A 23206-nucleotide genomic window follows, 5' to 3' on the forward strand; every position below is an offset into this window, starting at 1 on the left:
TGAGAGAGGAGGCGGCAGGAGATCTCCAGGCCCTCTGGCCCTGACATTGGGACATGATGAGAAACGGATGGTGTCCTTTGAGCCTTCTCTTTTTCTGGGTCACCATCAATGTTCCATCATTTCTTTCGGCACTGAGCAAATTCTTAGGTCTGCTGAGCACAAACTTGAACCGTGTAGAAATTCTGTGCAACTTCCGGCGCTTTTACTGTGAACACTGGCTGTACCCGCTTTTTAAGTTAAGTGGCAAAGTAGACGACTGTGGCTATTTGATCATAATGCAGGCCCTACAAGACTGGCCTGCCATCAAAAACAATGGAGAAATGCATCCCATAACATTTTAACATGGAAATAGCTATTGAAAGCTGTTCTATGATACAGCCTACAGTAGCAGCCATTGCGGTGTTCATTGTAAGCCTACATTCCTTGGGGCTTTTGAAAACATGCAGGACTTGACATTAACCTGTTTAGCCACTTGTCCTTCAGACAAGGAGGTGACTCGAAATGTAGTTGTATTGTGCTTAATGCAAGAAACCACTTTACAAAATAAAATATATTATTATCCCCATACATTATCATAATGAATAATCATATAAAACTCTATGCTACCCTCACTATTGGCTTCTTAGCTTGTACAAGCCTGTCTTAAAATACAACCCTGCCCCTTCAAGACATAAACAGCTCTACCTGACTCGCTTTTCAAAGATGCACAGAAAAGTACACGTTTGGGGCAAACAAACTAGTAAAGATGAAGTGTGAAGTTCAACTTTGTGCGTCTCTGTGCAGGCTGGCAGTTGTGGGCGGCAGTCCTGGGGAGCTGAATTAAGGGTCTGTGTATTGTGGTTAAAACACAATCTTACTGTGTGTTCACCTGGCAACAAACCTCATGTTGACTAATTATTATGGCAAAAACAGAACTACGACATGTTCTCCTGTCATTGTTATCAGATAGGATATTGTCCCTAGGGGGTCTGTTCGCTTGTCTCTTGCTTCCAGAAGTGCTCTAATGGTCTGTGGAGAGAGTGTGTACCCTTTCAGCCGGGGTAATAGAATAAATCAGTGTTTGTATCTGTCTTCAGCCTGGTCACTTTTGCAGTTTTCATCTCTGTCTTATTGTTTATTGCATTTCACTCAAGTGTGTGATTGTGGCAGGTTTGGTGTTGCTCACCGTTGTCTGATATTGAGGCAAGAATTGGCTGATGTTGAAGAATGTCATTGTCGTCAAAAATGAAACACTCCTAGTCATGATTGAGGGTGTCACTCTGCCAGAAAAAAAAATCATCAGCACACCGCGAAGAGAGGGAAGGAAAATAATGTTTTCTCCATGACAGGGTTTGTTCTCACTATGGATACTTTTATTGCATACGTTTGAAACGTAAGCACTCTGGGTCAGGAAAGAACATGCATAGACAAATCTATTTCAGTGCAGCGCAGGGAAGAGTGAGATGAACAAATCAGTAGAGCATCTTGAATGTAGAATTAAATGCATCGAAACCAAGTGCCAGTCAATCTTCCTAAGACATGGAACTCTACCTATATTGCCTTTGTTTTTCCCCTTTGTGTACTTGGAAGGGAGTGCTTTGCTTCCTGTGTCTCCTTGACAGTCCTAAATAAGTCCACCTGAGTGCTTGGCTGGCCCGTGGGCACTGACTCCGTCTACACCAAACCTTATTAATAGCAGAACTGCCTTTCAAATGAAAGATCACTGAACACAGATGGCGCTGAGGGCTAGGGATTTGAAAGGACATGTTTTCACTGTCATTGGTTCTGAGGATTATAATAGCTGGCCCAAAATGGATTTGAATTGAATCACAATCCCAACTGCTTTATTAGTGATGTTGTCCTCAAGTCTCAGTCAGAAGCCATGAATGAAATAGCCTTTGATTAGTGAAGACTGACATTATCCCCATTAATATATCCTGTCACAACAATTTTCAAAGGTAGTGTGTGTGTGTGTGTGTGTGTGTGTGTGTGTGTGTGTGTGTGTGTGTGTGTGTACTAGCTACACCACCAACCATCACAAAATGGTGTTATGCCGGCAGTCGGTATACATTTCATCTGTCAATCTAAAGCCTAGTTTATTGACTCTGTGAAGTTCATTGTTCAGGAGAGGAGATTTGTGTGTTGACCTGCCAGTTCAGTCAGCTATGGCGACATGACTCACTGACCACATGCAGACTACCTCCAGATGCCCCTCTCCATTTCCTATAGCTCTAAAAACGTCCGTCTAAGGCTCTGAATTTGCAGCGTTTATTTTAATGAGCTTTCTTTTGGCCTTTTCACCTCCTTGTCCCTGTCTCTAGGCTCATTTTCCGTCCCATAGTAAGATGGTGCAGTGTGTAGTTCTATGGAGAGTGACTAGGTAAGTGTTATCTCCTGCAGCAGTGCCTCTTGTCGCTCTGTCTGTTCCTCCGTCTCTCTCTGCCCTCCCCCCGTGCCCTCCTGCTCCTAAGGCCCTGCCAACACTGGGTCTGAGTCACCCTACAGCACATGGCACCTGATGCCCTCTCCCCTCACCCACACTCCCTCTGTCCCCCCCCCCCCCATACTGTACACAAGCCTCTCTTGCCTCCAGCTCTGCCCCTCTGCCAGCCTTCCCTTCCGGTCCTGGCCTTGGCATCGCTTGCCAGTGTGATGCCACCCCATTCCCCATCCCATTTGTCATTACCATCACAAAACCTTGTTGGCAAAATGGTTTCTTCCATCTCTGCTCTCTCTGTCAGAGATGAAAGGCTCTGTCCAACTCTCTGTAAATCACTGCAAGTCACTGCTGGCCTTCACTGACAAATCCTTATCAAGATACAGCACAGAGCTTTATTTGCTATTTGTATTCTTTATCCATTTCAATTGTTTTGTGTTGCTTCCTGTGGCTGTTGTGCTGTGGTTAAGTGCAGTCCTGAGGCCTTATTGTCTGGCTGTGGTGGGAGGTTGTAATTGGTTAGAGGAGGGGGTCTTGATTCATGTGTGGTGCTGACTACACAAGAAGGGTGAAATTCATCAGCCACTATGCCTCCCCACTCTTATTTTTATATTTTTATAAACAAGATCAGTTTTAAACTTTGTTTCTTTTCTCGTTTGCATCATCTCCTGTTTTCTTACTTTTTTGTTTGTTTTAAAAACGTCTTCATTTCATAGCAGACCCCTCCAGCCACATGCGCACTACTGCTTTAACACCAGAGTCTCATCCACAGAACTATCTCCTCTTCTGTAGAGACCATATGTTGCCTCCAGCTATGGCAGTGAAAAGGTCCCGTTCTAACATGCTCTTCGCGTTCATGGAGAATCTCTGTTGATATGGGTCTTTGTCCGGTCCAGTAGACTCTCTCTCTCTCCAATGTAAAGCCTTGAGGGCCCTTTTTATTTTACCTTTATTTAACTCGGCAAGTCAGTTAAGAACCAATTCTTATTTTCAATGACGGCCTAGGAACAGTGGGTAAACTGCCTTGTTCAGGGGCAGAACGACAGATTTTTACCTTGTCAACTCAGGGATTTGATCTTGCAACCTTTCGGTACTAGTCCAACGCTCTAACCACTAGGCTACCTGCTGCCCTATTCTTGACAAGCACATATCCCCCACCTCTGAGATGGCATATACCATGTCTTCTCAGGCCAAGAGTGGTAGCAGTCCATCACTTGGTGGCAGATGGATGGGAGGTATCATCAGGCCTGTGATGGACTGTTGTCTGGCTGGAGGATGAAGTATGACACGTTAGACTGTCTCATACCACAGGTACAGAGACAGACCCAGGCACCACTGACCATTCAGAGCTGAAATATGTCTCACTGTCACTCAACCTTCTTCTTTAGGACAGTCCACACTTTCCATAATACCTCCTCCTTTACACATTAATGAGTATTGCAAATTTATGTCCGTCGCTCCAAGATGTAGTACATTTTCAGGAATTCTGCACTGATTTGTAGCAGTCACTCGTAGCTGGTATTAAGTACTATTCAGCACTTTCATCTCCTGACACGTGGGATTCGCAATTCTCCTCCATAATTCAGGAAATAATAAGGTCTTAACGTCTTATGGTTGGGGGGCAGTATTGATTAGCCTGGATGAATAAGGTGCCCAGAGTAAACTGCCTGCTACTCAGGCACAGAAGCTAAGATATGTATATTATTAGTAGATTAGGATAGAAACCACTCTGAAGTTTCTAAAACTGCTTGAATGATGTCTGTGAGTATAACAGAACTCCTATGGCAGGTAAAAACCTGAGAAAATATCCAACCAGGAAGTCGGAAGTTTGTAGTCTTTCAACTCTTTGCCTATCCAAGTACAATCGGACCAAATGTACACTAAGGCTTCCACTAGATGTCAACAGTCTTTAGAACCTTGTTTGAGGCTTCTACTGTGAAGGAGGAGAGAATGAGAGCTGTTTCAACCAGAGGTCTGGTAGGCCATGAGCTCAGTCAGGCGTGCGCTCGTGAGAGGTAGCTGCGTTCCATTGCATTTCTAAAGACAAAGGAATTCTCCGGTTGAATCATTATTGAAGTTTTATGTTAAAAACATCCTAAAGATTGATTCTATACATTGTTTGACATGTTTCTACGAACTGTAACGGAACTTTTTGACTTTTCGTCTGGCCTGCGCGTCGTGAATATTGATTTGTGAACTAAATGCGCGAACAAAAAGGAGGTATTTGGACATAAATTATGGACTTTATCGAACAAAACAAACATTTATTGTGGAACTGGGATTCCTGGGAGTGCATTCTGATCATCAAAGGTAAGTTCATTTTTATAATGCTATTTCGGACTTCTGTTGACTTCACAACATGGCGAGTATCTGTATGGCTTGTTTTTGTGTCTGAGTACCGTATTCAGATTATTGGTGTGCTTTTTCCGTAAAGTTTTTTAAAAATTCTGACACAGCGGTTGCATTAATAAGGAGAAATGTATCTAAAGTACCATGCATACCACTTGTGTATCTTTTATCAATGTTTATTATGAGTATTTCTGTAAATTGATGTGGCTCTCTGCAAAATCACTGGATGTTTTGGAAGCAAAACATTACTGAACTTAACGCGCCAATGTAAACTCAGATTTGTTGATATAAATGTGAACTTTATCGAACAAAACATACATGTATTGTGTAACATGAAGTCCTATGAGTGTCATCTGATGAAGATCATCAAAGGTTAGTGATTAATTTTTATCTCTTTCTGCATATTGTGACTCCTGTCTTTGGCTGGGAAAATGGCAGTGTTTTTCTGTGACTAGGTACTGACCTAACATAATTGTTTGGTGTGCTCTCATCGTAAAGCCTTTTTGAAATCGGACACTGTGGTGGGATTAACAAGAAGTGTATCTTTAAAATGGTGTGAGAAATACTTGTATGATTGAGGAATATTAATTATGAGATTTCTGTTGTTTGAATTTGGCGCCCTGCACTTTCACTGGCTGTTGTCATATCGATCCCGTTAGCGGGATCTCAGCCGTAAGAAGTTTTTAAATAAGTCTGGTCCCACCCTTCCCTGTCGGCTGGTCTCTCTGTTGCGTCCTTGGCATTAGCATCCAGCCAGCATTGTACCCTTCCCTGTCCCCAGTGGATAGCCTCCTTGTGCAGGTAGAGGCTGTCAACATTCTCTGTCCGGTCTCACACTTATGTCACCAACACTGACCACTGTGTCCTGCCCTCACAACCCATGGGCCCACCCTGTAAATACAGCACAAAGGGAAGGGGAGAGCTACGGGTGGGGGAGGGTGGAGTTAGGGAAGTTCATGGGAGGGGTCAGAGGTCCTGGAGATGGAGAGTGACTGGAGCAGATCAGTTTTCTGAGTGGAACATTTCTCCATCTGTATCTTTCTGTCTCCACTTTGGTGTCCTGATTGAGCTCTCACCCCCAGGCCCTGTTAGAGATTATTGTGTCTGACTGTGTGAGTTCTACCCTGCAGGCTCCTCTTCAGATGACATGCCACTGAAGTGACTGGCCTTGAGATCACACGTCACTCAACCTCCACTATCAGACATGGGATTGTCAGAGAGAATGTGATAGATGGGGAATAGAGAGAGGGGGCTGAAGTCACTGATGATTGCAACTCTCGATAAGACCCATCTTTGTTATGAGGCAATCGGTACTATGATGGCTTCAAAGAATTTCAACTTAAATGTTTTATTTTGGGGTTTGGCATCTTGGTGTATATTGGGTGGAAAGGGAATAAATAGCCTCGTTCTCTATTTTCATCTTGGAAAAATCCAATTGTACCATTTGTCATTTATTTCCCATGCTGTGGAAGTATAAACACAACCCAAACACACGCTGGTTTGTGAATATGTTGTATAAAGTGATTTCCAATGTGTTTTAAGATGATCTCTCCCTCTACAGAGCATCTTCACTGTGATGTTGGGCCCTTTCGTCTTCTTCGATGCTCAGAAGACTAAATACCTCCAAATCCTCACCTCACTCATGCGCTGGATCGGTAAGAGTAACCTATCTTACCTTAGGTATATAAAGGTATATAAGGTATATAAACACCATAGGCTGATAAAGGTTGCTCTGGACAGACTCAAGGCATGCATCTTCAAATAATCACATTAAATGTGGATCTCAATTTATTTTGTAGGTAGAGCAATTCAAGCTGTGAAATTCCCAGGAACTTTATCGAAATGGTAAATCGGTCATGGGTATTTATTTAGGAAGCGCTTTAATGTGCATTATCTCTTCCAAGTTTGTCTGTATGATGGAGGGTGTGTCTTTCCTTCCATTAAATATCACACTCCATTATCCCCGGGTCACGGTCTCACGCCTTCTCCCAGATTGCTCTTTGTCACTGTTGCAAATGTTTAGGGAAAAAAAACACTTTATTCCACCTGGCTGACGGTCTGAACCTTGGTGAGAGCAGTCCTCCTCTTCCTCTCCCTCTTTCATTCCTCTCCCCTCTCCTCTCTGTGGCTCCTGTACCTGGGTCCGTCGATCATATTGCAGTCCTGCTCCGTGTCCTGATTCCCATCTCCTCTCATCCCTCAGCCTGACAGGTCTGACAGCCCGTCCCAGGCCTGATTGGACCGTCACTCACAGGGCGACGGACGAAAATAAACCGCCCGTCCTGGACCTGCTGTTAAAATCACAACACTACTGAATCATGGCTCTGCCGCCACCCCCGTGTGGGCATACTACTGGCACCCACAACAACACACAGGGCAGACACACACACACACACACACACACACACACACGCACGCACGCACGCACGCACGCACACACACACACAGTTGCGTGCACATAAACAACACACACTGTCCATTATCTGGCTATCTACAAAGCACCCTGGGATTCTGGCTACACCCCTTCCACTCCCTTTTACATCCCCGCCCTCCCCTGGCTCTACCTGTGATTGATTGGCTGTGTCACCTCTACAGGCCTCTCTACAGCACAAGCTAATGATTCAAAATGGCCGCAGTGGCAGCTCTTTGTTTCCTTACTGCACCGGTGCCATGGAGCATGAGGATAGATGGCCTGCCTTCAAAGCATAGGGCACTGAAAGCTGAGGGGTTTATGCAGCCATCAAACACAGGGTTGGAGACCGTTTTAAATCCTATAAGAAAAACATTATGGGCCAAGGTTTAGGAGGAAAAGACGGCTGAAGAAAAATTAATGGGCTGGACAGCATGCTTGAGTCCGAAATCTCTAGTGTCAATTTTTTTTTTTTTTTTTCAGTTTAGGTAAGTTTATAATGTTTAGCTAATCTCAGAGGAATTCACTTTGGAGACCTAACCTAATTGATCAATTTAAGTACTGCTTTTATTTTTTTCATGAAATGCAAGTGGCTGTCTAAAGACTTATTCAACTGATTTTGCCCTCTGAAATTTGTGTTGAAGAGTTTTCTGGCAATTTATGTGGTGCTGTTATCAGGACAGGGGCAGCATAGCCTGTCTGACCTCTCCACCCTGTCTCTACAGAGTCTCTAGTCTCATTTTGACACAGAAACAGCATCTGTCTGTACTAGATTTGCTGCTAAACCTTTAGGGCTTGTTTGTCTGGCTATACCAGCCTATCCAACCCTGAAAGAGAGAGCTCACTGACAAAGGTCTCGAGTAATTGGATGCGCAATAAAAAAATACATCCGGCAAATGGAAAAATGTTACTCCATTCGGTAACGCATAAATACACTGAACAAAAATATAAACGCATCATGCAACAATTTCAAAGACAATTTCACCTAGTTACAGTTTAAGGAAATCAGTCAATTGAATCAATTCATTAGGCCCTAATATATGGACTTCACATGACACGGACTACAGCTGTGCATTTATTGGTCACAGATACCTTTTTTTTAAAGGTAGGGGAGTTGTCAGAAAACCAGTCAGTATCTGGTGTGACCACCATTTGCCTCATGCAGCGTGACATCTCTTGTTGATTGTGGCCTGTGGAATGTTTTTCCGCTCTGCTGGATATTGGCGGGAACTGGAACATGCTGTCGTACAGGTTGTGTCCAGAGCATCCCAAACATGTTCAATGGGTGTCATGTCTGGTGAGAATGCAGGCCATTGAAGAATAGGGACATTTTCAGCTTCCAGGAATTGTGTACAAATCCTTGCGACATGGGGCTCTTCATTATGCTGAAACATGAGGTGATGGCGGCAGATGAATGGCAATGGGCATGACAATGGGCATCAGGATCTCGTCACGGTATCTCAGTGCATTCAAAATGTGATTGTGTTTGTTGTCTGTAGCTTATGCCTGCTCCTACCATAACCCCACCGCCATCATGGGGCACTCTGTTCACAATGTTGACATCAGCAAACCGCTCGCCCATCACATCTGCCCAGTACAGTTAATTATCGGGTTTCATCCGGTCTCAGAAGATCTGCAGGTGAAGAAGCCAGCTGTGAAGGTCCTGGGCTAGCATGGTTACAGGCCAGTTGGACGTACTGTCAAATTCTCTACACTGACTGCTTATGGTAGAGAAATTAACATTCAATTCTCTGGCAACAGATCTGAAGGATTTACTGTGGTCAGCATGCCAATTCATGCTTCCTCAGCTTGCGACATCTGTGGCATTGTGACAAAACATCTGTGACAAAACTGCACATTTTAATGGCCTTTTATTGTCCCCAGGGATGTAAACAAATTTGTACACAACATTTTACTGAAATACGCTATTTGTGCATATGGGACATTTTTGGGATCTTTTATGAAAAATGGGACCAGCCCTTTACATGTTGCGTATATATTTTTGTTCAGTGTATATATTAGTTTTTTATGGCATGATGCTCTGGCCATAAACTTAAAGCGAGCGAGTGGGTTCAGCACAAAGGGTACCACTTCAAGGCAAATAATTGATTACCGAGCCAATGCATCGTCAGCCAGAATGTATTCTGTGTCTTTTTCTCCATGACTGTTATTGGGTCATTTATACAATCTTTAGCTGTCCTTCTTTCAAAGTTACAGCCTCTGGCACCAATTCAATGTTTCCGAGGTAACCTATGTGTTCCAATTCCTCAAACGTTTCCCATTTAAAAGCGATTTTGATTATGTATGTGGTCATTTCGAGGGCCTTGTGGTTAAAGAGGATGTGTTATGCTCTCAAAGGCATTGATTGTCTGTCCTGTTAAAGATACTGTGCTTTATCGTTGCCCTGCAGCAAGAAAATGGGACTCGGGAGTGATTCATTTCACCTGTTATCCATTTTATCACGTGTCCTCTGACTCATCTCCTCACTCTGATTTAGCTCCACTCTTTTCACCCACTGAAGCTGCTGAATTGGACACGTTGTTGGGCTTGAATGCCGGGGCGGCAGGGTAGCCTAGTGGTTAGAGCATTGGACTAGTAACCGAAAGGTTGCAAGTTCAAATCCCTGCGCTGTCATTCTGCCCCCGAACAGGAAAGTTAACCCACTGTTCCTAGGGCGTCATTGAAAATAAGAATTTGTTCTTAACTGACTTGCCTAGTTAAATAAAGGTAAAATAAAATATGCGTGTACTGTAGCATAGCTTATGTCTTGGCGAAGGTTGTGACTTAAAGCTTTGGTCTCAAGGGAGGAATTTAATACCAACTTAACGATATAGTGAAAGTAATAGTAAACCTCTTATTTCTGTCACGATGATGGGATTCATGATTGTTTTAAGAATGTCATTAGTATGCACTGTGAATACGTCTCTGGATTAGGCCCATGGTTTTACACCTTCATGTACCAGGTATCTCTGAATCATCCTGTGACTCCTTCTCCGCACCTTAAAGCCGCCAAATAAGCATGAACAACAGATCCCCATTAATGTTAATGAAGAGTTACTAACAAAACAAAACCCTCAAGTGTAAGAATTTAAATATATATCTTTTTTATGAGACAGCTTATGAGGAGACTGAGAATGTCTTAAGACATGTTTGAAACAAGTCCTCCCAGGGTTTTTTGTTTTCAGTCAGATGATTTCCATGATGACACTGATGTTGTACAGTATGATACGTTTTTAGACAGCAATTATATTAATGTTCTTGTCACTCTGAAACCATATCACAACATCGAACCACAGGATTCTCACCTATTGACAACTCGTATATTTTAATAAGCAATTAGTACTACTGAGCTTTTCCTTTTTTTCTAGTGCCAACCAGTATGCAGTTATCCTTAAAATATAACTGCATTATAGCAAACTGTCTGACAAAACTGACAGTGCATGTTAGTCACCTTTTTCTTCATTTTTACAGTAGCCTGCATTTGCCGGATTTAATGACTTTCCACCACTATCAGATCCTTTCTTGTCTTCTAAGATACCAGATATTGATACCTGCGTAGTTATGTCCCCCGTTCAGCCACTTCCATCGCCATTCTTTTCTCAAGGCCCTTCTCTTTCATACTCATTACTCGCCCTAGACAAGGGGCCAGGTGGCCAGGCTCACCTGCCTGCCTCTCCACTCACCCATGATGCCCTGTGGGGGGGGGGGGTGATGATGATAGTGGTGGATAAGGGGTGCAGAGTAGGGGGGTGTTAGGCGAGATGTGTTGAAGCCCTGTGCCCTGCTCACTGCCTGTGGCCTTGTCAGTGTCACTCAGCTGAGCCCCCCCTGTCCAACCAAGCTCACTACACACGTTTTGTCTTCCCCCAATGAGGACATGACTTACATAGTGGACATAGTAGTCCATATGTGTATTCCTCTTGTAACTCCGTCTCCTGTCCTGGTTGTGATCCCATCACTCTGCTTGTAGCTGCTTCTGTCCATGGTCCCACTTTGCTGGAGCCATTAGAAACTTTGTGTAGCCCTGTTTCCAGACCCATTTGCGTTTCCCGTTCATGTTCCTGTTTATTATTCCTCCTACTCTATACGCGGTTCCCCTGACCCATCGTTTAATGTCACAGTTCTGTTGCCTGATGACCTCATAGGCTCTTAGTTGAATGACTATATCGCTCACATACTGCACCCAGTCTCTATGAACTCCCATAGGTGCTCACACGCTTGTTTGTTGAAACCCATCTCCATTGGGTGAGTTATGTGAATAGATAAAGCTTGCTGCCTTGTTACCTTGTCCCCATCCTCTCTAGCAGCACACTGTGATGAGAAAGAGGGGGATCATTATCTGACAGCAGACCGGGAGAAGGGTTAAGAGCCGGCACTTTAATTGATATTGAGTGGAGAGGAATAGACGGAAAGGCAGCTAGCTCGGTAAACGAGCATGAATCACCCCGCTTCTGTCTCCACAGGGATGGATGGATGGATAGGTGAAGAGCCTCCGAGGCGCTATTTATTACCCTTACAGCCATGGCATATAGATCCTACTGTATGCTGGGAATGGAGAAATCATGCATTCTGAGAACACTGTCCTCCCACTGTCACATCTGTTTTTCTAGACATGGTGAGCTACACCACCCCAGCCAGCTTTGTGTGGAGTAACCTCCAGCTCAATAGGAAAAGAGGCTGTGAAATTAACTAGGGCTGTTACTCTCTCTGGAGAAATTAATAGCTGGAACCACAGGCCCCAGCCCACAGTGATCTGTGGATCCCTATCCAGTCCATCCCACTGTCTTGGTTTAGGGAGTAACCAGGGAGCGTTACAGCTACCTATTGCCATTTCAAGCAGAGAGAGAGGGTAGTATTTGTTTTTGAAGGTCAGGGAGGGACCTCTACTAGTGGCTGATTGAGCGGAACCTAAGAGTTTGCCCAGAGAGGCTAATGTAGAGTGCGTCTCACGGGGAATGTTGAAGTATGGCTGGGCGTTCATGAACTTTCCAACATCAGCACAGCTCAGAAGTCCTGAAATTTGCATTAAAGGAAAACTGCAGATTGGAATGCATCATTCCTTTTCTTGTCACAACGGACATTACTTCTAGTCAACACTGACCATGGAGTTGTTCAGATAGAAAATATGTCTTCAATCAAATGTATTTATAATGCCCTTTTGACATCAGCCAATGTCACAAAGTGCTGTACAGAAACCCAGCCAAAACCCCAAACAGCAACCAATGCAGATGTAGATGTCTTAGTTTGACACTTCTCCTTCAGAAACAAAACATAAACCGAGCTCAGATCCTAAGTCCGCTTTACTCACATCTCTGTTGAGTTTTGATATATACAGTGGGGCAAAAAAGTATTTAGTCAGCCACCAATTGTGCAAGTTCTCCCACTTAAAAGATGAGAGGCCAGTAATTTTCATCATAGGTATGACAGACAGAATGAGAAAAGAAAATCCAGAAAATCACATTGTAGGATTTTTGTATTAATTAATTTGCAAATTATGGTGGAAAATAAGTATTTGGTCACCTACAAACAAGCAAGATTTCTGGCTCTCACAGACCTGTAACTTCTTCTCCTCTGAGTGGAGGCTCCTCTGTCCTCCACTCGTTACCTGTATTAATGGCACCTGTTTGAACTTGTTATCAGTATAAAAGACACCTGTCCACAACCTCAAACAATCACACTCCAAACTCCACTACGGCCAAGACCAAAGAGCTGTCAAAGGACACCAGAAACAAAATTGTAGACCTGCACCAGGCTGGGAAGACTGAATCTGCAATAGGTAAACAGATTGGTTTGAAGAAATCAACTGTGGGAGCAATTATTAGGAAATGGAAGACATACAAGACCACTGATAATCTCCCTCGATCTGGGGCTCCACGCAAGATCTCACCCCGTGGGGTCAAAACGATCACAAGAACGTTGAGCAAAAATCCCAGAACCACACGGGGAGACCTAGTGAATGACCTTCAGAGAGCTGGGACCAAAGTAACAAAGCCTACCATCAGTAACACACTACGCCGCCAGGGACTCAAATCCTGCAGTGCCAGACGTGTCCCCCTGCTTAAGCCAGTACATGTCCAGACCCGTCTGAAGTTGGCTAGAGAGCATTTGGATGATCCAGAAGAAGATTGGGAGAAAGTCATATGGTCAGATGAATCCAAAAATATAACTTTTTGGTAAAAACTCAACTCGCCGTGTTTGGAGGACAAAGAATGCTGAGTTGCATCCAAAGAACACCATACCTACTGTGAAGCATGGGAGTGGAAACATCATGCTTTGGGGCTGTTTTTCTGCAAAGGGACCAGGACGACTGATCCGTGTAAAGGAAAGAATGAATGGGGCCATGTATCGTGAGATTTTGAGTGTGAACCTCCTTCCATCAGCAAGGGCATTGAAGATGAAACGTGGCTGGGTCTTTCAGCATGACAATGATCCCAAACACACCGCCCGGGCAACGAAGGAGTGGCTTCGTAAGAAGCATTTCAAGGTTCTGGAGTGGTCTAGCCAGTCTCCAGATCTCAACCCCATAGCAAATTCTTGGAGGGAGTTGAAAGTCCATGTTGACCAGCAACAGCTCTAAAACATCACTGCTCTAGAGGAGATCTGCATGGAGGAATGGGCCAAAATACCAGCAACAGTGTGTGAAAACCTTGTGAAGACTTACAGAAAACGTTTGACCTCTGTCATTGCCAACAAAGGGTATATAACAAAGTATTGAGATTTATTTTCCACCATAATTTGCAAATAAATTCATAAAAAATCCTACAATGTGATTTTCTGGAATTGTTTTTCTCATTGTGTCTGTCATAGTTGAAGTGTACCTGTGATGAAAATTACAGGCCTCTCTCATCTTTTTAATTGGGATAACATGCACAATTGGTGGCTGACTAAATACTTTTTTGCCCCACTGTATATATAGAGAAATACACATGGGCAGCTTTTTTCCCTATTTGTTTTTGGGCACCTCTCCTTGATCCTTTTTAGTATTGGTGTTTGGTGTTTCATTTTGTAATGAGACCTTAGTTTTGATAGTGAACACAATTTCTAGGAGGTGATTAGGGGAAAACTTGTAGGATTTCTCTGCTGTGGTGTTGCCTGGGGTCAGTTGTAGCTCAATACCCTGACAACTAAGCCCTTAATCATGACTGTTGACTTCAGTCCCCCTCTCACCTCACTGTGTTGTTGTCATCGCCTCCATTTCCTTGTCTGGGAGGGAGGTGAGGGAGGACTGAGAATGTAAGACACAGTGCTTCTCGAATGTAGTTTTAACTGCAGTCTGGTGTTGTAGTGTACACTCTTTCTCAGGGTTTCGTCATTGATCTGCAGGAATACTAGAGGTCAAATGCACAATCTTGCTTTGAACATTTTACGTTTGTCTCATTTGAAAGAAATGTCAGACCTGAACAGGATTTGATATTGAAGACAGAAGCAGATGAGAATTTGGTTTATTTATATCTTGTCTGCCTTGTACGTCCATTGCATCACGAGCCAAGCTTTCTATGCTCAATAAATGATTTGATATGGTCAGAAGAAAAAATAAATGTATATTCTTGCACTCACTGAATGTTTAGTTACTGTTGGATGGGTGTTTTAACTAACCTGGTGCAACCACCCACTTAATTTACATAAACATTTGACTTCTATTAGTTTGTTATACAATTTTAAAAAATGTCAGCAGTAGCACAGAAGAGCTTGTTGGTTTTAAACATTTGCGGTTGAGAAGTTAAGGGGGGGGCAGCCTCAAGCGGATGTGTTTTCGAGATCCCAGTGTTTGGAGCGTGGCTTAGCTCAGCCTTATGGTAAGGAAGGTAGGTGCATTTTGTTTCTTATCTTTGGCCGAATGTGCAATTTGCAGCAGCATGGCTGAGTGATTGGACTAATTGATGTTTTGGTGAACACTGTAGATAACGTCATGGAGTTGAACTCTGCTCTGCCCGGTGGAGTTGAGCTGCTGTGTGGGGTGTTAAATGGCAGCCCTGCTGCGATACTGCACACCCTGATCGCGGGGCTTGTCTCGAAGTAGCCAGGCTAGCAGGCCATTATCACCAGCTATCACACACGCCGTGGCTGTTCTCTCCCCCTGCTTCTGATAACCAAGACTATGCCATTATAGGATATCACCAAAAAACATCTGCAGTAAAAGATTCTGCAAACCTAGAAATCGGGCAAACTGCCAGAGCTGCTCATTGCCACTGAGACTCAACCAAGTGGTCTCATCATGGAGCACCTGATTTAAAGGGCAACTCCTCCACTTTTCAAACTCATTTTCATTATCTCCAGCACAATACCAGTGTCTACATATGTGAAAACTGTGCATTTCTATGTTTTATAGAAAAAAAATGGTTAAAATGTTTTAAACACTATGAGATTCGTGGTGACGTGGGGAGCAAGAAAATACCCTCCCTCTGGCTCTACACTTGTCGCAGGTTTTAAATCTTACCCTGTGATGAGAGAATGTCCTTTCTTATTGTTTTAACCACAGATCATAGAAACACTGTTCACAAATTATGTAAACATTGGTTTGGTGCTGGAGATAATGAAAATGAGTTTGAAAAGTGGTGGAGTTGCCCTTTAATTAATGATGGGATGATTGCTGCAAAGGAGTGCTGCTGGAGTGGGACTTGGATTTGAATCTGTTAGGCAATGGAAGTAGCAAGAGGTCAGTTTGTATACCAGTAGAGATTAATGTTCCTATCTACTGTCAAAGCCTTTGCTAGAATAATATCCCGTATGTCTTTTAATGTCAGAAAGATGAAAGCACATGAAAAGCCCTTGACCTGTCAACTGTTATTATAGACACTTCTTCCCACATCAAGCGCAAAAGCAATGGTACAGGGAGTGTACTACTCACAAAATCAGAACAGTGGTGTGCTTCAAAGCTCCTCACCTGAAGTCTGAAGTCATTTTGTGCTCCTTAATGAAGTCAAGGAAACCCGTCACAGGGAGGCGGCTGAAGAGGAGTCCCTCTTCTCCAGATACTGTATTCTACAGTTCCTTGGGGGGTTGAGAGTGCCGGCCAAACTCTTTGTTTGCTACCACTGGAGATACAACTGTAAGTGCCTCCTCTGGGGGGCGTTTAAGTTGAAACATTCCCCACAAGGTCATGGCCATCCCCATTGAAGTGCTATATATCACCGGTAGCAGTTATGTGGATGTGATATGTGACTGTTTGACACCTACACAATGCACTCAGTCCCTCCCCGATGCCGTGTGACGAGTGTAACCTGCAGACAGGCGTGAAGAGCAGAGAGTGTTAATGTAAAAGTCCAGGTAATCACCATATCATCGGAGATATCTCTGCAAAGAAAATGGCTCATCCCATCTGAATTAATGAGTTTTTCACCTGAGTGTCCATCGATGGAGAGGCAAGAAGGAGTTTCCATTGTTAATTGAGGATTAGCAGGAGGGTGAAAAAAGTGCTTCAGAGTAGACTCCATCAGGAAGTCAATGACACTGCCCTTTAGAGAGAGGAGAGCAATATGGCCGCAAGAAGGAATGTAAAATGTACAATTTTTTTTAAATATTTTTTAAATCATTACGGCGGTTGAAAAATATTTAATTTGCTTTGAATTTATGATGCAATGACTTATTTAATGCTGGCTCTATGCTATTACCAATGGCTTGTAATCTGACTAACTACGTTGGATTTTCTCTACAGACACACTGTCCCCGTGCCTCTAAAGCACTCCTAGTGATCAAAGATGTCCTCCTATTCCTCGCAGTTAGACAGATAAAACATTGAGATTCTCAGCTAAGGCTCCATCAAGTACTATAAAACCCACACATGGTTGCCCTAACTCGTGTAGCATGATCCAGTTGCAAAGGAATGATGAATGAGTACATTATCAAAATGTACTTTGTTCTACTTAGTGTCCAGTTCTTTCATCTTATCAATTATCATTCTCTTTCAAAGATAAGAGGAGTTAGTTCAGTGCCTTAAGTAAGACAAATGAGGCCTTGTCTTTAATGAGCACTAAAGCATGATAGTCGGGATCAGAGCCATAGAGAAATTCTCTGTCACTCCATCTCCTCTGCCATAGGAGAGAAATTCTGTCACTCCATCTCCTCTGCCATAGGAGAGAAATTCTGTCACTCCATCTCCTCTGCCATAGGAGAGAAATTCTCTGTCACTCCATCTCCTCTGCCATAGGAGAGAAATTCTCTGTCACTCCATCTCCTCTGCCATAGGAGAGAAATTCTCTGTCACTCCATCTCCTCTGCCATAGGAGAGAAATTCTCTGTCACTCCATCTCCTCTGCCATAGGAGAGATTCTCTGTCACTCCATCTCCTCTGCCATAGGAGAGAAATTCTGTCACTCCATCTCCTCTGCCATAGGAGAGAAATTCTGTCACTCCATCTCCTCTGCTATAGGAGAGAAATTCTGTCACTCAATCTCCTCTGCCATAGGAGAGAAATTCTGTCACTCCATCTCCTCTGCCATAGGAGAGATTCTGTCACTCCATCTCCTCTGCCATAGGAGAGAAATTCTCTGTCACTCCATCTCCTCTGCCATAGGAGAGAAATTCTGTCACTCCATCTCCTCTGCCATAGGAGAGAAATTCTGTCACTCCATCTCCTCTGCCATAGGAGAGAAATTCTGTCATCCTCTGTCTCCATCTCCTCTGCCATAGGAGAGAAATTCTGTCACTCCATCTCCTCTGCCATAGGAGAGAAATTCTCTGTCACTCCATCTCCTCTGCCATAGGAGAGAAATTCTCTGTCACTCCATCTCCTCTGCCATAGGAGAGAAATTCTCTGTCACTCCATCTCCTCTGCCATAGGAGAGAAATTCTCTGTCACTCCATCTCCTCTGCCATAGGAGAGATTCTCTGTCACTCCATCTCCTCTGCCATAGGAGAGAAATTCTGTCACTCCATCTCCTCTGCCATAGGAGAGAAACTTTAGGACAGAACTACAGTAGAAGGGTCAAATATGCTTTTTTACAGAACACTGTTTACCTTTGAACCTCACTTGTTCTCTATCACAGACGTGTGTTTGTCAAGCAACTGCCAAAGTAATTATTTAAGTTGTGACCTGGCTATGGCTTCCCGATCTATAACCCAGAAGGTTGCACCAGTTATTTGGGTGGGTTCTATTCAGCCGCTCTGGTGTACCTGCTCAAAATGGAGCCAGGTCAAAGATTGCTGCCAATGTCATTCCACTCTAATACCATGTGATACATCTTGACCTGAAAGTCATGGTTAAAAAAATACATTTCACCCAAACTCTCCCTGCCCCTCACACTGTCTGATCAGCCTGTGTTGATACCCGCGGAGCCGCTATGCCTTTTTGCCATTCACTATCAATTTGAGGCGCAATGCCGACCCTCCTTGTCCCAACCTTAGCCTGTGCCGCCGTACGGTAGGAAAAGAGCAAAGTTTTCTATCAGCTTTTTAAAGCGTTGCCCTTCCCTCATAAAGGAGCCAGTCACTGACCGTGTCGCCAGGGGTTTTACAGTTCAAACCCTGCCGAGAGGAGTGCGCTGGGCTGCGGCATCAGAGGCAGATACATCAAGATGAAGAAGACTGTACATAGATACCAGTGCCATTTTCCTCCAGGCTTCCATGGGCCTCACCGAGGGGATACGAGGGGAGTGTGATGAATCACTGTGCTTGTTGCACCACGACAACCTAACATTTCAGCCTTGCTGGCAGAGAAAAGACCTGTTGCTCTGGTGAAGGTTAAGCATCTGTACACTAGGTGTGCGTGGCGTCCCGTCCTATAAGACTCTTAATTAAACGCCCTCCGCCCATGTTCCTTCCTGTATAGCCTCTTACCGTTAATGTCAGGGAATAGAGGAGAAGCGTCTCCCGCTGTCCATCCTCTGTCATGACCAGCGGGACGGCTCCTTTTGATGGCTGTTTCACACACAGCGGATGTACATTACTTCTCAGGGAGAGAGAGGGAGAGTACAGCAGGCAGACTGTCATACAGCACATTGTGTTCCATGCCTGAAGTGAGAGGGACAGCTGATAACCACCCCCACTGACAGTCTCTCATGTCCAGTCAGATGAAGATACAAAGACAACGTCACGACAATACATAGTGTATTCCCAGAGTCCCAATGTGGCTCATGTTTTCACATTGAGTGTTGACCTCACCTGCATAGTTTTCCATATGTTTTGACGTGATGTCTTAGGGGATTATACTTGTTGTGAAGGTGTTATTTGCTCTTATTTGCCGATGTCCTTGAGTGCTGGTCCACTGCCCACTGTCCCATTCTCTACATAGACTGTGTTAAAACTGGATTCTGCTCTGGCTGCTTCTCCTGTCCTGAGCCAATGTTGACAATGGATGTAGGCCAGGTATCCTTTAAATCTTGACTATCTGAGGACTTTGGCCACTGCTGGGCATCTTTATCTCAGTGTCCACCCCAAACTAAGTCCACATAAAGCACAAGGAAAAACTTGTTTTTAAGAGTATCTTGTCCTATTTTAAGATGAATAAGTAATCACATTAGTCAAAATAAGATGTTTGTATTTAGCCTGTTAGTTAACAACTCTTGTTTTATTTCTGCTTGTTCTCTCCAAAGGCATAATCCCACTACTTGTTAGCTATCCTACTACCTCTGTCATTGGTTGTTTTCCCCCATCCCCTCCTCGGAACATTTTGTCCTTGTAATTGGAGTGAATCATTTCATCCCCCTGACATACATTAAAGTGCCACGGCAGAAGTACACAGTACCTGATTAATAGGGGCAGATTAAAACTCCATGTTCCCAGCCCCTTTCCCCCTTGCTAGCTCTGGAATATTTCACCTGTGCCCTGAAGAGTGTAAAAAAACAAACATTGAAGGATTGGAGCAGAGGACTCCACTCCTGTCCCGACCTCACCTGATGCTAGTGAGAGACCTTGAAGGAGGATGAGGCTGCCGGTGGCACCCCTCTCCCCCGTCTCCTCCCTATGCCCCCTCCCACCGCCCCAGTTGCTGCAGATGAATTGGTAATCCGCTGGCCCCTCACTCAGGCCCTATCTAAAGAGCCAATCCATCCTCCCCCCTGACACTGATGGGTTGCCTCTCCTGGCAATTGGGCCCAGATAGATTCTGAGATATTGCCGGCAAGTACAAAAGAGCTTTGGCTCTAGTCTAACCTGCATAGCTACGCAGGGCTGTGTGGGTGTGTTTTGAAGTTGGGTCCTAGTGGTATGGTGTAGTGGGGTGAGTAGTGAAGCAATGTGCGTTCTGAACGTCACCCTGTGTGTGAGTGTGATGAAAGCTGAGGAGTGGGCCGTGGAGTGCGTCTGTGACTGATTCCCAGTTTAATGGCCTGATTGGGTTTGGGAAGGTGAGGGGGTGGATTGGGGGGGGGGGGGCAGGCATGACTCTGAGCCTTTAATAAGACTGGCATCCATGCTTAAAGCTCTCATTTAGTAACACCCAGCCAAACAGCCACAGAGGCAGTCGCACCAATCGATTTGGGGATGGCCTTTGCACAAACAGTAGGAGGTGGAGACGCTGACGCCTTTTGTACCACCCAGCCTCCAACCTCTGCTGACTTTAGGTTGGATGAACTGAGAGTCAGAGAGCCTTCACACACTGTATATAATCCATAGCATTCCTATAGGCTGTAGTCTTTGCCTGCGGGATAGTTTCTGGATCAGGCAACTGGCAGGCAATATCTCAGTATTATCCTCATGAGGCATAAAGCCTCCTGCCCTTTGATGGGGGGGAGTTTAGGTCATATTGTTTCTGCAGTCAGCTGACTGATGCTGGCTTGTGTTTCTACCTGGATGGCCATGCTCAGGCATTAGCAGCATGGAGGACAGAGGAGGAAGCTGAGTTATGTGTCCGTCCTGGCCAGCTCAGCATTCTTCCCACAGCCCATTAGGGCCTAAACGATCTTGCCTTGTCAACATTAATCGCTTTCAGATTAGCAATGGTAGAAGGCTTGCCCTTTAAAAGGTATTTTTAAAAACAGTGGTGCTATAATGAAAGGTAGGGGTGGATTAGGGGAGGGCTACATAAAGGGATCATTCCAGAGGTTTGGCCCTAATCTGACCTCTGGGATGTTGCAATATCTGGACCCATCAAAAGCATTCAGGGATTAAGCGGTGTGTAGCTTTGCCTAGTTGGCATGCACCGGATCACAATTTGGCATCAGAAATATGCAATAATGTGAACCCGGTGACCCGAAGTCGAATGTCCCAAAAAATTATATTTATTATCTGTATCCTTAAATGCCTTTGTGTCATTTCTTTACTCGGCCAATCCTATTACTGTTGTCATGAGATGATGTAGGTGTATTATAGATTTGGCCAATATTTAGCTTACAATTTAATTCACTTTTTACATTAAATATTTTACTTTACTCTGAGGATTTTTGTGTTTTAGTTTGCATGCAACCAAGTAAAATATGGGTTTGATTTGGTCTAAAGGAAATTTGAACTTTATTTTACCGTAACAGCTTCCCTTTCAACTCTCCTAGTAGATAGCCTCATGCAGTTTAAATCAAGGCTCCCTTGAGGCTATCTCAGTCCCTCTGTGGGAGCTGATTTTACCTTTTTGAAATGTCGTACACACAAATCAAATGTATTTATATAGCCCTTCTTACATCAGCTGATATCTCAAAGTGCTGTACAGTTACCCAGCCTAAAACCCCAAACAGCAAGCAATGCAGGTGTAGAAGCACGGTAGCTAGGGAAAAACTCCCTAGAAAGGCCAAAACCTAGGAAGAAACCTAGAGAGGAACCAGGCTATGAGGGGTGGCCAGTCCTCTTCTGGCTGTGCCAGGTGGAGATTATAACAGAACATGGCCACGGTGTTCAAATGTTCATAAATGACCAGCATGGTCAAATAATAATAATCACAGTAGTGCAGCAAGTCAGCACCTCAGGAGTAAATGTCAGTTGGCTTTTCATAGCCAATCATTAAGAGTATCTCTACCGCTCCTGCTATCTCCAGAGAGTTGAAAACAGCAGGTCTGGGACAGGTAGCACATTCGGTGAACAGGTCAGTGTTCCATAGCCGCAGGCAGAACAGTTGAAACTGGAGCAGCAGTACGGCCAGGTGGACTGGGGACAGCAAGGAGTCCTCATGCCAGGTAGACCTGAGGTATGGTCCTCCGAGAGAGAGAAAGAGAGAATTAGAGAGAGCATACTTAAATTCACACAGGACACCGGATAAGACAGGAGAAGTACTCCAGATATAACAGACTGACCCTAGCCCCCTGACACAAACTACTGCAGCATAAATACTGGAGACAGGAGGGGTCAGGAGACACTGTTGTCCTTTCGATGATACCCCCAGACAAGGCCAAACAGGCAGGATATAACCCCACCCACTTTGCCAAAGCACAGCCCCCACACCACTAGAGGGATATCTTCAACCACCAACTTACCATCCTAAGACAAGGCCGAGTATAGCCCACAAAGATCTCCGCCACGGCACAACCCAAGGGGAGGGGGGGGGGGGCGCCAACCCAGACAGGAAGATCACGTCAGGTACGTGACGCACCCCTCCTAGGGACGGCATGGAAGAGCCAGTAAGCCAGTGACTCAGCCCCTGTAATAGGGTTAGAGGCAGAGAATCCCAGTGGAGAGAGGGGAACCGGCCAGGCAGAGACAGCAAGGGCGGTTCGTTGCTCCAGGGCCTTTCCGTTCACCTTCACACTCCTGGGCCAGACTACACTCAATCATATGACCCACTGAAGAGATGAGTCTTCAGTAAAGACTTAAAGGTTGAGACCGAGTTTGCGTCTCTGACATGGGTAGGCAGAGCATTCCATAAAAATGGAGCTCTATAGGAGAAAGCCCTGCCTCCAGCTGTTTGCTTAGAAATTCTAGGGACAATTAGAAGTCCTGCATCTTGTGACCGTAGCGTACATGTAGGTATGTACGGCAGGACCAAATTGGAAAGATGGGTAGGAGCAAGCCCATGTAATGCTTTGTAGGTTAGCAGTAAAACCTTGAAATTAGCCCTTGGCTTGACAGGAAGCCAGTGTAGGGAGGCTCGCACTGGAGTAATATGATCAAATTTTGGGGTTCTAGTCAGGATTCTAGCAGCCGTATTTAGCACTAAATTAAGTTTATTTAGT

The 23206-nt window shown here is 44.5% G+C and overlaps 1 protein-coding gene across 6 annotated transcripts in view; it reads left to right on the forward strand.

The window, feature by feature from the left end:
* LOC118364669 (transmembrane protein 104-like) overlaps nt 1-23206 on the forward strand; it is an 87528-nt gene that overhangs the window by 59902 nt on the left and 4420 nt on the right. For all 6 annotated transcript variants that reach the window (XR_008088721.1, XR_008088720.1, XR_008088722.1 and 3 more), the window contains exon 9: nt 6327-6420. Coding sequence is in view for 1 of the 6 variants with exons in the window: in XM_052491343.1 (XP_052347303.1) it covers nt 6327-6420 (94 nt within the window). In the remaining 5 variants the exon portion in view is untranslated. The remainder of the gene's footprint in view (nt 1-6326; nt 6421-23206) is intronic.

The sequence above is a fragment of the Oncorhynchus keta genome, chromosome 32 (genome assembly GCF_023373465.1).
Source record: "Oncorhynchus keta strain PuntledgeMale-10-30-2019 chromosome 32, Oket_V2, whole genome shotgun sequence".
In the NCBI taxonomy this organism is placed as follows: domain Eukaryota; kingdom Metazoa; phylum Chordata; class Actinopteri; order Salmoniformes; family Salmonidae; genus Oncorhynchus; species Oncorhynchus keta.